At 37.8% G+C, this 14,041-nt stretch overlaps 1 protein-coding gene across 3 annotated transcripts in view; it reads right to left on the bottom strand.

Annotated features, from left to right (window-relative positions):
• Positions 1–1,332: 1,332 nt before the first annotated feature.
• Positions 1,333–14,041, bottom strand: part of eEF5 (eukaryotic translation elongation factor 5) — a 71,965-nt gene continuing 59,256 nt past the window's right edge. For all 3 annotated transcript variants that reach the window (XM_067138614.2, XM_067138615.2, XM_068225691.1), the window contains exon 5: positions 1,333–4,359. In XM_067138614.2, coding sequence (XP_066994715.1) covers positions 4,288–4,359 — 72 coding nt within the window. In that variant the 3' untranslated portion in view covers positions 1,333–4,287. The remainder of the gene's footprint in view (positions 4,360–14,041) is intronic.

The raw sequence follows: 14,041 nt of genomic DNA, 5'->3' as shown, positions 1-14,041 counted from the left end.
ATCAAAAGGAAAACAGAAGAGGTCCAATACTTTGAAAAATGAAAGTATGGGCATGGATATGAAGGACACTAGGCCTGGCAAAACCTAATACTGCCCAAGTCAGAAAAGAACAAGAGTTGACCAAGGGCGGTTAGATAGGAAAGAGGTGGAAGAGTACTCGTGTGGGGGATCACTACTTTTTTACCTACTTAAAGTCACACTAGCATACTGAAGGTTTATGGCGATGGAGGGAATGGGAAAAGGTAAGGATTGGGAAGGTAACAGCTGTGGCTGTAAGGTACAGCTCCAGCATTTGCATCAGGAACCACGGAGAACGATTTTCAGGGCGGCTGAGTTTACTCCACTGTGTGAATACATACCGACTCTGTAGGCAATTTGAAGTGCCGAGTGCTCAATGGAACTTAGTAGATGCCGAACTCTGATTGCTCCCAACTGGGCCAATGGACAATATTCTACAAGTGGTCTCCCAACAGCTAAGTACTAATTTCGTAGGTAGGTAGAACTGCGTTCAATTTGCAAGGGTAGTGAGGTTATTAGATAAAGAAAAAATAACACTGTCGTACTAAAAAAATATGCAAGTGTTTGGGTATATCATAGCAAAATATTATACAGAAATTAGGGAGCCAGAGTACAGGGGAAAGGATCGGGACAAAGCAGATTGAATGTGAATAAATACTGAGAGATTAGTAATCGTCAACAGATTTGACAGTTTGGGACGCCAAGGTGCCAATATATTGACCCGCAGGAGTTTTTACATGCCAGTAAATCTACCAACCAACTGACGTATTTGAGCACCTTCAAATACCACGGGCTGAGTCACTATCGAACTTGCCAAGTTGGGGTCAGAAAGCCAGCGCTTCAACCATCTGAGCCACTCTGAGTAACAGTACGACGCATGAAGTATGAGGATACTCCAAGAAAGAGAAGAGCCACGAGAGGTAAGAAAACTGCAGACACCCCAAGTTCTTGCAAGTCTAATACTTGCAAGGTTATATTAAAACAGTTGATAAAAACAGGAAAGGTGAGACTAGAGGAGCCATACATGGGTAAGTAATGTTACACTCAAGTTCCTGGGGGCTTAAAAATGCCTCCACAAAGTATACACACATTAATACACTTGTCCAAAAAGAATTTAGGAAGAGGAAATATTTAGAGCCTTCACACTGAGGACTACAGAAATGTACACCTCCATTAAATTAAAATTATATAGCATCACATACTTTGCAGAAAAAAAAAAAAACAATTATGTACACCCCAAGGTACAAAGATAGCCAAAAAGACATTTTAGCAGATATATGAAGGGCGATAGAAAACTACACCAGCACAATAAAATAAGAGTTAAAAATCTTTAATTTCCAAGATACCTTTTTTCTAAGCACCCGGTATTATATACAGAGACCATAAAAATTATAACTGTACACAGCTTGTATGGGAATGGTGTTCATAATGAAGCCATAATTTGGACACTGATCAACAAATGATACAGTAAACAACTTCAAATTAAATTTAGTGCATCATCATTCTAACAATAATGACCTGCATATTTATTCCATTAAGAACATTAATACAGCTTTTTTTTTTTTTTTAATGAACACTGGGATGATGCTATTCCAATGCTAATAGCAACTCAATGGACATTTTAAAGTACAAATGCTGCATAAACAAAAAAAAGGGCGAAGAGAACTAAGCCAATCCATTTCGATCAGTTACAGTTCAGTAATTAACTTTGGCTGGGATGAGTGACAATTTGTGAACTTTTAACTACAGCAGTCTTATTTTGTGTATAATGAGCTCGTGTAGAAGTGATATTTATAACAAGAAAAGCTAATGATAACACCAAGTAATTAAATTCTTGCATCTTTGGTAACTAAGTAAATTGAAATGCTATGAATTTCTTGATTTTGTCACCAGATACCCCTGAACAAAAAAGCAAATCTTTTTAGCTAGTCTGCATTAAAAGATATAGAAATGTTAATACAAAAGCAAAAAGAATTACTTTCTCACTGCTGAATGGTACTTCATAGGATCCTGCAGAATATGTGGAACATCCATCTAAAAGTATGGATTATGCATCACAAACCAGTATATATATTTTTTACCATATATTCTGTAAAAAGTTACATTTTCAACATACTACAGTCACCAGAATGTAGCATACAAACATCCCACATTTCAAACTTCATGAGAAATAAATAACAAAATACCTTCACATGTCAACTGAGGGTAATTAAACTGCTGGTACTTATTAGTTATTTTACTATTACAAGCAGAGTAAATGTGTGTGATAGGTTTGAGTAAGAACACAAGAACAGATCAACTATTTACAATGGAAACAAAGGCTACTAGCACTGGGTATAGGAAAATTAGGAAAATAAATGATAAATGGCATATATCCATCTTCAATTTATACATAAAATTACAAAAAATGGCTAATTGACCTGGTGTTCAACATTATTACACTTTCATGACAACATGAAAACTGCATGAATAAAGTTATCTGACCTAGAAATTACTTAACCTGAAATGAAGCAAATGATTTACCATGCTTTCAGTGTCAGGAACAGATCCAGGAAAGATGGAGAAAATTAGACAGAAGAGGAAGAAAATATTTCACTTTCCCTTCTCTTTCTTACAGTATACTAGCTCTTACTGTACCAGTTATGTGCATCATTACACCTGTGACTCCAGATGACCAGGCCAACAGTTTCCCACCCCTGGCCAGACCTTTTCAACTGCCAGTTCATTGGACATTTCCCTCCAATTCATTTGAAGCCAAGCCTGGTTATTGATATTTCATTCCCTATGTGCTGCATATTCACGATTTGTAGGGCACTAAGAAAAAATGTAAGGGCGCAAGTGAAGATACCGCACATTGGTGAAATGCTTGGCAACCGAAGTGATATGTTACTTGAGATTCACAGTTTGTAGATGTATCTGCAGGATGAAACTCCCCCAACGTAGCTAGGGGAAATACTTTCTTGAAGAACAGGTAAGGTACAAAGCATGTACAAAACCCTGCAAGCAGCAACTTTCTCATCTGATAGGGCTATGAAGTGATCCCTGGTCATCCACACATCTCTTCTTCCAGATACCTTATCACACACTATCCACAAGTAACTTCCAGTCAAGTCTGCAGGACTACAAGGTGAGTAAATAAAATAGCCACATGCTCCCAATGGCTTTGTACTATACTACTATGCCTGACAAGAATAAAACAAAAATAGAAATCTTGATGTGGTACTTCAAAATTAATACACTTTCTAGGGATTGGGAATGATTTGTTTTATTTTATAACCTTTATGTTTAGCATAGCCTTTGAAACAGTAAGATGTTGAAAGCAGTAGTCCTCAAGAAATCTATAATCACTCCTTTATTACAGCCAGATTTTAAAATGGCTGTTCTTACCGACATAAGAAAAAATGGCTGGTTAATGTACAATAATTCATCATAATGAAATCAAAACCTCCCCCCACTGTTCCCTGAACCATTGATTTTACACCGATCAAGTAAAATTAATAGTTTTTCACACAGTTTTCTTAAAATTTTTGATTTACTACATTAAGAGGGACATTTTACACCAATTTGTACTGTACAAGCAAGTCAACATTCAGGAGATAGTTTCTTAAAACATCTTCAAAATATTTTACTTAAGACTGCAAAGTATATTCATATATAAAAAAAGACTACCGTCACCATCTCCCCGTCCATCCTCGTCCCGTCAGCAATGACAATATAGACCTATGCAAGATTCCTCATAAACAACAAAGAGGGACCACAAAAGACAATTGTGGGTGGCATTCAGAGCAGGGGGTGAGGTAGGCAGGGTATTGTCACAACAGCAATCACATGCAATGTCCTAGTTAAAACATCCCAGAGACACGTGACACTGTAGACAATAAGTGTGGCCAACAATTAAAATGTGCACCACAAGCCTCTTTTCAACACTAGGAATGGGCTTCCATCACTCATGGGGGATAATGAACAGTTCTTTGCAGAGAGCAGAGGCAAAAAATTTACATTTATGTAATGTCATTTCTTCATTTATTTATACCTAGTTTTTATTTATATACGTAAAAAGAAATCAAACAAGCATTACGAAATACCATGATGGTCCGGATCAATAGCTACGGTACAATATTGTTAAATTTGGAACAACTGGTTTTTTTGTTTTCTCAAGCAAATGGAACAGTGACAAGACCTCACCCAGCAAATGCCCTGCAGTACACATAGCATCAATCATATCTTCCTTCTTGTACAATCTCCTTCCTTACCCACAGCCTGTTATAATTATTTATCCAGAGCTGTGTTGGTTTTGATGGCAATAACACATTCTTCTCCACATGATTTGAGTACAGTGCACTGGAAAAAAAAAAAATTACTTCAATTAATGCAGAAAAGGATACTTAGAAAGCTTAGACAAAATTTCCCTATCTATTTTTAATTTATTTTACATGAACTGACACAGATAGGTCGTATGGCGAAAATGGGATAGGACAGGGTTAAAAGTGGGAAGGAAGCGATCGTAGCCTCGATTAAAGTACAGTCCCAGCATTTGACTGGTGCGAAAATTGGAAACCACTGAAAACCATCTTCAAGGCTGCCTGCAGTGGGGTTTGCACCCAATATCTCCCGAACGCAAGCTGACAGCTACATGACCCAAACCGAAAGGCCACTTGCTCAGCTGTAACAATTTTAAAATATACAGTAGAAACTAATATTTTTAACCTTAAAAGGGGATTTATCTTAAATCAAGGTTTCAGTAAAAAGCATACCTTTTTCAGAGATCTTTGCCTATATTTACAAATTGTATCATTCATTATTTCTTACAAATAAAAGTATTTAAATCCTCCTTATCAATACAAGGACTTTATAAATACTTTTATTTGTGCAGTGACAACTGTCAATACGGAATAAGATTTATAAGTTGCAATCATTCATTGACACTGTGACAGCAATAAAACACACCCTACACACTGTATTGTAGTTACAACATTTTACAGTTTGGGCTGAAAAGTACTCTTGTGCTAAACTGGCTCTGCTATCTAAGCAAGAGACCTGTATAGAACCATAACTAGCAACTTTGACTCAGATTGTTCTTTGAAAATAAATTTAATCAAAGGCTTGGGTACGCCCTAACAATCTGTTCTTTTGCACTATCATCAGATAACAGACCTATGCTATTTGCTGAACCAAACTGAATTGCTGAAAGCACATGCATAAGGAAATGTGTTTGCTGGATGATATATCATCTCATACATGCATCTTCATTGTACACTTATGCCTCTTAGCATTCAGTCAGCAAGCCTCTGCAAATTAAGTGCTTCCATAATTCTCTCTTTGTAAACAGCTCTGTAGCTTTTATACTAACTAGCAAAATTTATGGATCATTTGAATCTTCAAATAAAAATGCATGTTAAATTGTGGAACATTTGTTTTGTTATTCACACTGATTATTTTTATGAAAAAATTAAGTAAATAAGGGCAGCAATAAGACAATATTACTTACTGTACATTTTTTCCCCTGAAAATGACCAGTGTAAATAATAAAACAAATGTTTCACAATTTAACAGTCTTTTTCCTTGGAACATTCAAGTGATCCATTCAATTCACCAGTTAGTGTAGTTGCACATCTCTTAAAACTTTGTCTCCCTCTACATTTCTTAGTCGGTTAAGGAATTGTTTCAATGTTATTAAGGAATATGTTCGCTATTATTCCCGATAATGGTGACCCCGCAGTTAACCCTTTCTTTTGACAGATTTTTGTAGGAGAATGCAAAACCGCTCCAGTTTAAGGCTGTTCCTAGAACGTTACACACGATTCTCCACAAGTCGGGAAAGATACTGGTCGCAAAAACCCATTAAAATAGGAATAAAACAGCAATTAGTTTGTTTAAACATTTTTGCAGATGTTTTCAAACGCAGCAGCCTATTCATAAGTAAATATTTCCTAATTCCAATAGTCTGAACACGCATATTCAGTCCCATTCTTAAAAATTGTAACAGCATCACTCCAGAGACTTTTCTTACGTCAAACGGTGTCAACTTAGGTTTACAGCGCATGTACAGTAGAACCTCGAAAATTCAAAATCCCGCCTAATTCGAAGAAGCTCTTGTTCCTGGAAACATGAGATACAGTTTTGTATGTTATTTAAATTTTTTTATTCGAAATATGGATAATTCGTAATTCGAAGTACAATGTCGCCTCATTACCGAAATTCAGACTTAATTCAAAACTGCCTTTACAATTTGAAAGAATAGTATGTTACAGAGAAATTTCAACTCTTAATTTATTCGCGCCATAGTAGAACGCGTGTTCCGGAACGTGGAGGGGTAGCTTTCCGCACTTACACTGACTTCGGTGGGTCTACAGTGATCAGCCAGCTCGTCCACATTTGACTTCAAGGAAAAATTTCCTCAGAACAAGGCTCTCGTAGAGACTGCACACTAAGCCCGAATTTGTAAATGGCGAGGGAGGTTTAAACGCTCAGAATAATAGCCGACTCCAATTGAAGAACTCCATCTTGGTCATACAGAAAGTTGGCTAACATTTGCACTCAGGTGTTACAAGATGCAAATCTAATCTGTTGAAAAGGGGTTTTCACTTAGACTCGCCGTAATGTGATTGTGGTTCTCCAATGCAAATTGTGTCCAACTTCATGTACTAAGGAAGACCTCACACAAGCAACACCTCAGTCCCTGAAAGCAGCTATTGATCAGCAACCACGCAAGTTCTGCCAACGGAGAAAGTCACTCGAGTCCAAATGTATCACATTGCGACCTTTCCCCCCCACCCTTTTATTTTACGATTGTTATATATTTATATTCTGGTTTTACAGTTTGTATTTATATGTACACATTAGTGCTGATACGATAAATAACAATAATCGGTTCTTCAAGGTACATCTCAAAACGATCAAGACAAATCGTCCAATAATTTGCAGCAAGAGGTAGGGGATACAGATGGGTATAACAGACTTTGGTTCTCGCATATCATCTTAGAATATGGGAGGATTGGAAGGCTCTGAGGTCAAATTGTTCCTTGTCATGAAAAATTCCCCAGGCACTATTTCTGGAGACTTTCGAGAGTTTTCCTTATTTACTTCAAATACATTATATTCTAGCTGGTGTGATCAACAGAATTATTCTCTCGTTCTGTTGATCACACCAGCTAGAATATAATGTACTTGAAGAAAATTGGATTGTCTAAAAGACTGTAAAAGAGGCATTAAATAGGCAAACATATTCCAAATAAACTAGAACGCTGATATAGACATTTATAGGCACAATAAAATCAATAAATTTTTGCAAAAAAAGAGCTTAAAACATATCTTAAAAGCCTACGTTTCCATATACAGGAATGAAATAGGCAAATAAGCAAAAACTCATCCCTAGTGATCTAAAAATTTACCATCATAATTTTAATTGGTTAACTCACATAAAAAGTAGCATTTGCTTCTTGAAAGAAACTTCCACATTGAGTATGAGAGTGGTGGTTGCTGAATTTATTTGTACTTGCAGAAGGTTGAAAAAGATACAGTTTATATTGCATACAACCCAGGATGTTTTGGTGTGCTGGTTATGTGGCTGAAATTTGGTTCCAGTGCTTCCTTGAATGGATAAAGGAATGAAGCAAGAAAAACTTGCTAAACTAAACTGAAAATACTGTGTGAAAGCACAACTCTTTGGATATTCAAAGAGAATGCATTCTTTTGCTCAAAATTGCATAATTCAGTTAGTTTCATTGAGCAAATCCATTTTGTTCTGCACCAAATCTTGGCACAGAATTATGCATAGTGTTTATGGCTAATATTCAGGGACCTAGGGGATAGTTTCAAAAAGTAAATACAGGATTAATATTGCACTCCTGACACATTTACACTTATTCACCACTGATCTGTATTTAGCTTTCACCCAAGCAGCAAGTTAACCTATGTTTTACCTAGTCTTTTCTTAAATGATTTTGAAGGTATTGAAAATGTATCAAACATCTCTCTTGGTAAATTATTCCAATCCCTAATTACTATGAGTGAGTATTTGCATTAATTTGTCCTCTGATTCCAACTTAACCTTCACTATCAGATCATCTTCAGTGTCACAACTACTGATACAGAGCAATTAACAAGAGGCAATGCTACTTACAAGGTTGATTTCTTAGGACATCTCAAGCAAAAAGAATTAAATGTAATAAATTTATACAAATGCAAAGTTCAGATACTGTGCCTAGCTACCATTTTAAGTTCAGTCTCTGGATTTTAATTGAAGTGAGAGCTAACAGAAATAGAAGATCAAGGTGTACCGACTAAGAAAACATTGTGCAAACCAACATAAAAATTCACATCATCGTACAGCTCCAGTTTCCCGGGTACTGTTAATGAGCCTCTTTTACTTCTTCCTGTCCATATACAACTTGCCATGGAGAACACCACCCACTGTCCATCCTCTGGCAACTAGATCAACCTTTATCATGTCCACCCATCAGGTTTTAGGTCTTCCTGCTGGTCTTTTCCCCTACACCTGTCTTTCCAAATTTATTCTGGCTGTTCTTGTAGGCTCCATCCTCATCACATGCCCGCACCACCGTAGTCTGGATGTGCGGATTCAGTCTAATAGGGATGACTATTCCAGTTTCTTTCCTCACCTCCTCCTTCCTAACTTGTCCATCTTGGTCTTCTGGATGGTAGATCTAAGAAATTTCATCTCTGATGCTTGCAGTCTTGATGAATCTTATTGTGAGGGTGCACGCTTCAATACCATAGGTCAACATGGGTATGAAAGCTGTTAAAACATCAGTTTGGCCGGTTTTGGAATCATGGCGATTGGCGATTGTTTTAAGAGGAAGGACAACTAGGCAACCATCCTCCATATAACACTAATCAGAGGGAAAAATAGAAGGGATCCGACACTTCGACAAATGAAGATATCGGTCAAAGAAAGAAAAGGGCCACGAAGGGCATGAAAATGAAAGACTCCCTAGCCCTCGCAAACCTAATAGCGTCGGGGTCGGAAAAGCACAAGAGTTGACCAAGGGAGGTCGGATAGGATAGATGAAAGTGAGGAGCCTGGCACAAGTGGAAACAATGCCAGGACCCAGCTGAGGATCCCGTGGTCGCCAACCCACTCTCCGAAGTTCAGAGCCCCTGGGGCTTTTGGAATCATGTCATCCTATAAAAATGTTCTTACTCACTGGTAGAATTCTGATCCCTTTTGCACTCTAAATTCCTTTGACCAAATTATCACTGGAGATTACACTTCCAAGGTAAGGAAAACTATCCACACACTCTAGCTGGTGGTCTCCTACTTTTACACTTGGACAGCCTTCTCTGATGACTGTCATCACCACTGTCTTGGTCTCAATGTTGAGGTCATATTGCTGGAATTGGGATTTCCATATGTTGAGTCTGGTCTGTACTTCCTCTTCTTTCACCCCAAATCATATCAGCAAAGGCCACCACATTCAGTTCACCTAACTTTTCCTTGATGTTCATTATATCATCCATTAACAGTGACTTAACAGTAGTGGGGACAGTGCACTTCCTTGCTGAACTCCACTCTTGGTCTCAAACCATCATGATCAACCTTCTCTAGTTTGTACACAGCTGGAACAGTCTGTACATCTGAATTTTCCTTACCAGTCCTTCAGGCACATTTTTTTTTAGGCAATCCCAGATCTTATCTCTTGTAACCTCACCGCATCAAACGATTGAAAACCGAGTTTGGCAAGTAATTTTCCGAAAGGCAATGCGTGTGCAATTGTTCGGGAGCTAAATAATGTAGTCAGGAAGCGTCTGGATGATAAAGCAACAGAATGACTTGAGTCAGTTCCTTGCTGACACTTATGGGGGGAATTTGCAAGGAAACCAATGCATATCCAAATAAAATTCTGGAAGATGTCACCCTTCCTTATTACCCCACTACAGAAGGGACATCAAGGTAGCACAACGAGACTACAGGGAAGGCACTGGGGTCATTTTCCTGAAACGACTGCTCCAACAGCAAGTAAATCAGCCACATCAAGGAGATGTAAAGTCTGTTTAGAGCATGGAATCCGGAAGGAATCTTGTTCAAGTGCAAACTCTAACCCGAAATCTTGTTAGTTTGATGCAGTATGCTTTTGTAACCATTTAAGCATCCATAACACAAAATGTAGAAAAAAGAATTGCATTCTAAGGTACATTTCAAAAGGAAAATATTTGCATGGCAATGGGTTAAGGCTGTCTCAGTCTCTGTCCAGGTGATGGGAGGTACCCTCATTGCATGCTTGGATTTCCAGTTCTTCATTTCATTCTTGAACTTGTCTATTCAATAGGGGGTCAAAATGGTTTTTCAGGACTTCTCACATGTCAGGCATGTGAAAATTCACATAAGAGTACAAATCATGCAAGTAGTCTTATTATATTCAAGAATTACATTCCATCACAAAAAATGTGAGTTTGAAAGAAAAAACAAAGAGAAAGCAAGGATAGTTCATTAGAATATACTGTGTGTGTTGTTCTCCAGGTACCTGAGTGATTATGAATGCATCACCCAGGGCATAAGAGACCAGTAATTTCCGAGTGCATTTAGCACCAGTATGTCAGGAATGTACAATACTGGTGACTCTAGACTCGATTCAATTCTTGTATGTCAAATAGGATGAACTGGAAAAAATTAGTATATCATAATATCACAAATAACAACCTAAGTATATTTTTCAATACAATGTGTCCCACTTCCAATGGGGCCTCATTTATGCATCAAACAACCTTTATCATGAGTACTAACCATTTTTTGAAGTCAGTGATAAACATGGTGTCCTTAGGCATGCAAACATTCCTGGTATCTAATGAAGTTGCTATTCACACTCAGAAGTTCCTGTTGCATAACTGTCCTGATTATTATTATATTGTTTTATAAGTTCATTTATGGTGCAAGAATATTTCTGTAAATTACTTTTTAGGGTTCCCCACGAATAAAAGTCGCACAGTTAAGATCGGGAAGCCATAACCCTTCCAATATCATCCTATCAAAAATTGCCTGTCCTGCAAAGAACCCTGTGCAGTATGAACTACGGCAGAATCCAGTTGGAAATAGCCATATCTTATTATCTGCCGGCATTTGAAAAACTGGTGCGAGAATATTCACGCGGTAGGACTAAATTTAAGGTATCATCGAAAAATACAGTCGCTAACATCTGTTCTGCAATTACAGCACACCATACACCAATTTTCTGATCATGTAAAGGAATTGATACAGATATTAATCATGGACTTTTGGTGCTCCAATACCTATTCTTTTGTGAAGAAAAAATACCACTCAAATTAAACCATGCCTCATCCAATAAAAGTATTAAATGTGGGCCAACAATGCCGTCAGCAATATTTTTGCAATGACCGATTACAGAAATTTACCCTGTCTTCATCACAGGGTTTTAATTGGAGGATGAGTCGCTCTGTAAGGTTTTAATTTCAATATTTTAGTAGCCCTATATACTAAGAATATTCAAATACCACCTTCTTGTACAACACGTCATACAGATTTAGTGGGAGATTGTATGAATAATTTGTTAATGTAGACTTTCTTCTGATAGAACCCTTCGTTTCTGTTCAAGAATTTCACTTTACAATGGCAAAAAATGAGAGTATCCTCCTCTCATTTTTCGCCATTGTAAAGTGAAAACCGTCAATACGGAATGATTCTAATATCTTGTAATCTGTTCAAGAATTACAGCCTCAAGTGATCCCGTTCTTTAATCACGAGACTGATTCTCTACCTGAAAAAACTCAAGTGATCCCGTTATCACTTCATGGCTTCCCATGGCACACATACTCTGGTAATTGACGGCCTCATGGCTAGGCAGCGAGTTAGCATGAGGTTATGAGTAAACCACTCAGTGTTAGAGATGGGAGTTACATATCTTAACACGATACTGTATCCTAATCCACAACAGTAAGCTGTTCCATAAATATTATGCTCCTCCAGACACCCTAATACAAAAGTTATGTTCCACCAGACACCCTAATACAAAAGTTATGTTCCTCCGGAGACCCTAATAGACAAAACCAAGGGAAGGGTAGGGAGTTTCTCATTGGCTAACGGGTATTAGGAAGCATAGCAGCTCACTTTAAGCGTGCACTCCTGCGCAGGCGCGAGTGATACTTTAAGAGTTTACTGGCAGTACTGATATTCCTACTTTGTTACTTGCTGGTCGGTTACAGATATTCTTTAGTTATTTGAAGTGATTTGTATTAGGCTTACTGGTGGTAATACTTACAGTAGCGTAGTTCCCCGGAACAGTTACACGTGGTCTTCCCACCTTGCATCTCTAGTTTCACTCCATGTTTTGAACAATGAGCGAGTGGATATATTACATCCGATACTATTTATGTGGACAAAAACCCAATTACAGGAAAACTGTTTCTTAGAAACACGTTGAAATACTCTGATGATGTACATGGTACTCAAATATCAGGTCCTGAAAAGCTATCGCAAGTCCCATCACGTGAATCTGTAAATCCTGAAATTTCGTCATTGACTGCAGCCTGTGAGGCAGTGCAGCAAAAGCTGCTATCATTTTTACCAGCACAAAAGAGGAGTGATATACAGAAAGAAAGAAAAAGACTCTGGACAGACCGCTTACACTGTTTACCACATATCCACAACCTTCTGTATATGACGAAAGACTATTTTGGAGCCTTTTGTACTTGATTTACAGAGCGAGTTGGCTACACTGTTTCATAGCTGCGCTTGTATTCGGGAGATTGTGGGTTCGAACCCCACTGTCGGCAGTTCTCAAGATGGTTTTCGGTGGTTTCCCATTCACATCAAGCAAATGCTGGGACTGTTCCTCAGTTAAGGCCACGGTTGCTTCCGTCGTAGTCCTGTCCTGTCCTATCCCATCGTCACCGTAAGATCAGTATGTAAGTAAAACACTTTCAAGATTAAAATTATTGTGTCCACCTTTTCAATACAAATATATTTTTTAGCGATTAAAATCTACATGAATTGTAAACACCAGTTAGGGACATGTATTGCCCTAGTTATGGGCATCTTCAGCTCAAGAATTAAAACTATAAACATTGGAACTTAATAGTAAACTTAATACTAAATACAACGGTATTATGCTTTTTTACATAGTTTACAATGTACATTAACTTTGCCAGAATTTACGAACAATGAATTAATTTATTTTATAATGACTAGATATCCAAATTGTAGATTGGATTGATCACAGCGTGAATTGGGGTTTCTTCAATTGTTATGGTCGCCAGTCTTAAGAATTGTTACAAAACCGGAACCTTGGTTAAAGTCGTTCATGTTAGGGTATGAATCAGTTTGAACATTCCTTTAGAAAGAAGCATGGTTATGTATTAAGCTTGAAGCAAGTATGTTTGAAACTATTGTTGATCAGATAAAATTTTTGGAATATTATGTCATTCTTGTTGGTTAACTTTCCATTGGTGCATTGTTCAAGCTTGGGAGGAATAAGAGTTGTCTGTAACTGGTTAAGAGAAAAAACAGGGAATTAGAATGATGAATCTGGAACTCAATATGATAATTGCAGAGTGAGTGTTTATCATGTGAACTTGCTTGTCTTGTCGACGTTAGCTGGGACCAATTGTTCCGGTTGTGTCTGAACGACTAAGCTTGCTACTGCTAGTGTAGTATTGATGCTGTAACGGATGGGTGGAGCGTGGAGGGGAAGGGGGAGTGAGTTTTAAATCGTACGTCTTTGTTGTTGCTTGAAAGGTGTTACTCTAATTGGATTGGGCGGGCCTGGCATTAGGCGTGGATATTGGAGCGCATGCGTTCTGTGATTTAAACATACTGGGAACTTTATTCTAATTTACGGCCTGGATTAACCTCGGAGTTGTCTCATAACTGATTTTTGTTATGAACGACATCGTTAAGATTATTATTTTTATTGTAAGTTTGTTCCAAATAAATGTGCAAGTTCTCCGTTTCGTTCAATAATTTCCCTTTGCCTAGGCTTTTAATGATCGTCAAATCATTCTCTATTGAGGTGAACTTGTGGCCTGTTTCAGTCATATGTTGGCTCATGGC

Source organism: Anabrus simplex, chromosome 1, assembly GCF_040414725.1.
Source record: "Anabrus simplex isolate iqAnaSimp1 chromosome 1, ASM4041472v1, whole genome shotgun sequence".
NCBI lineage: Eukaryota > Metazoa > Arthropoda > Insecta > Orthoptera > Tettigoniidae > Anabrus > Anabrus simplex.
This window is presented reverse-complemented; position numbering and strand designations above follow the sequence as displayed.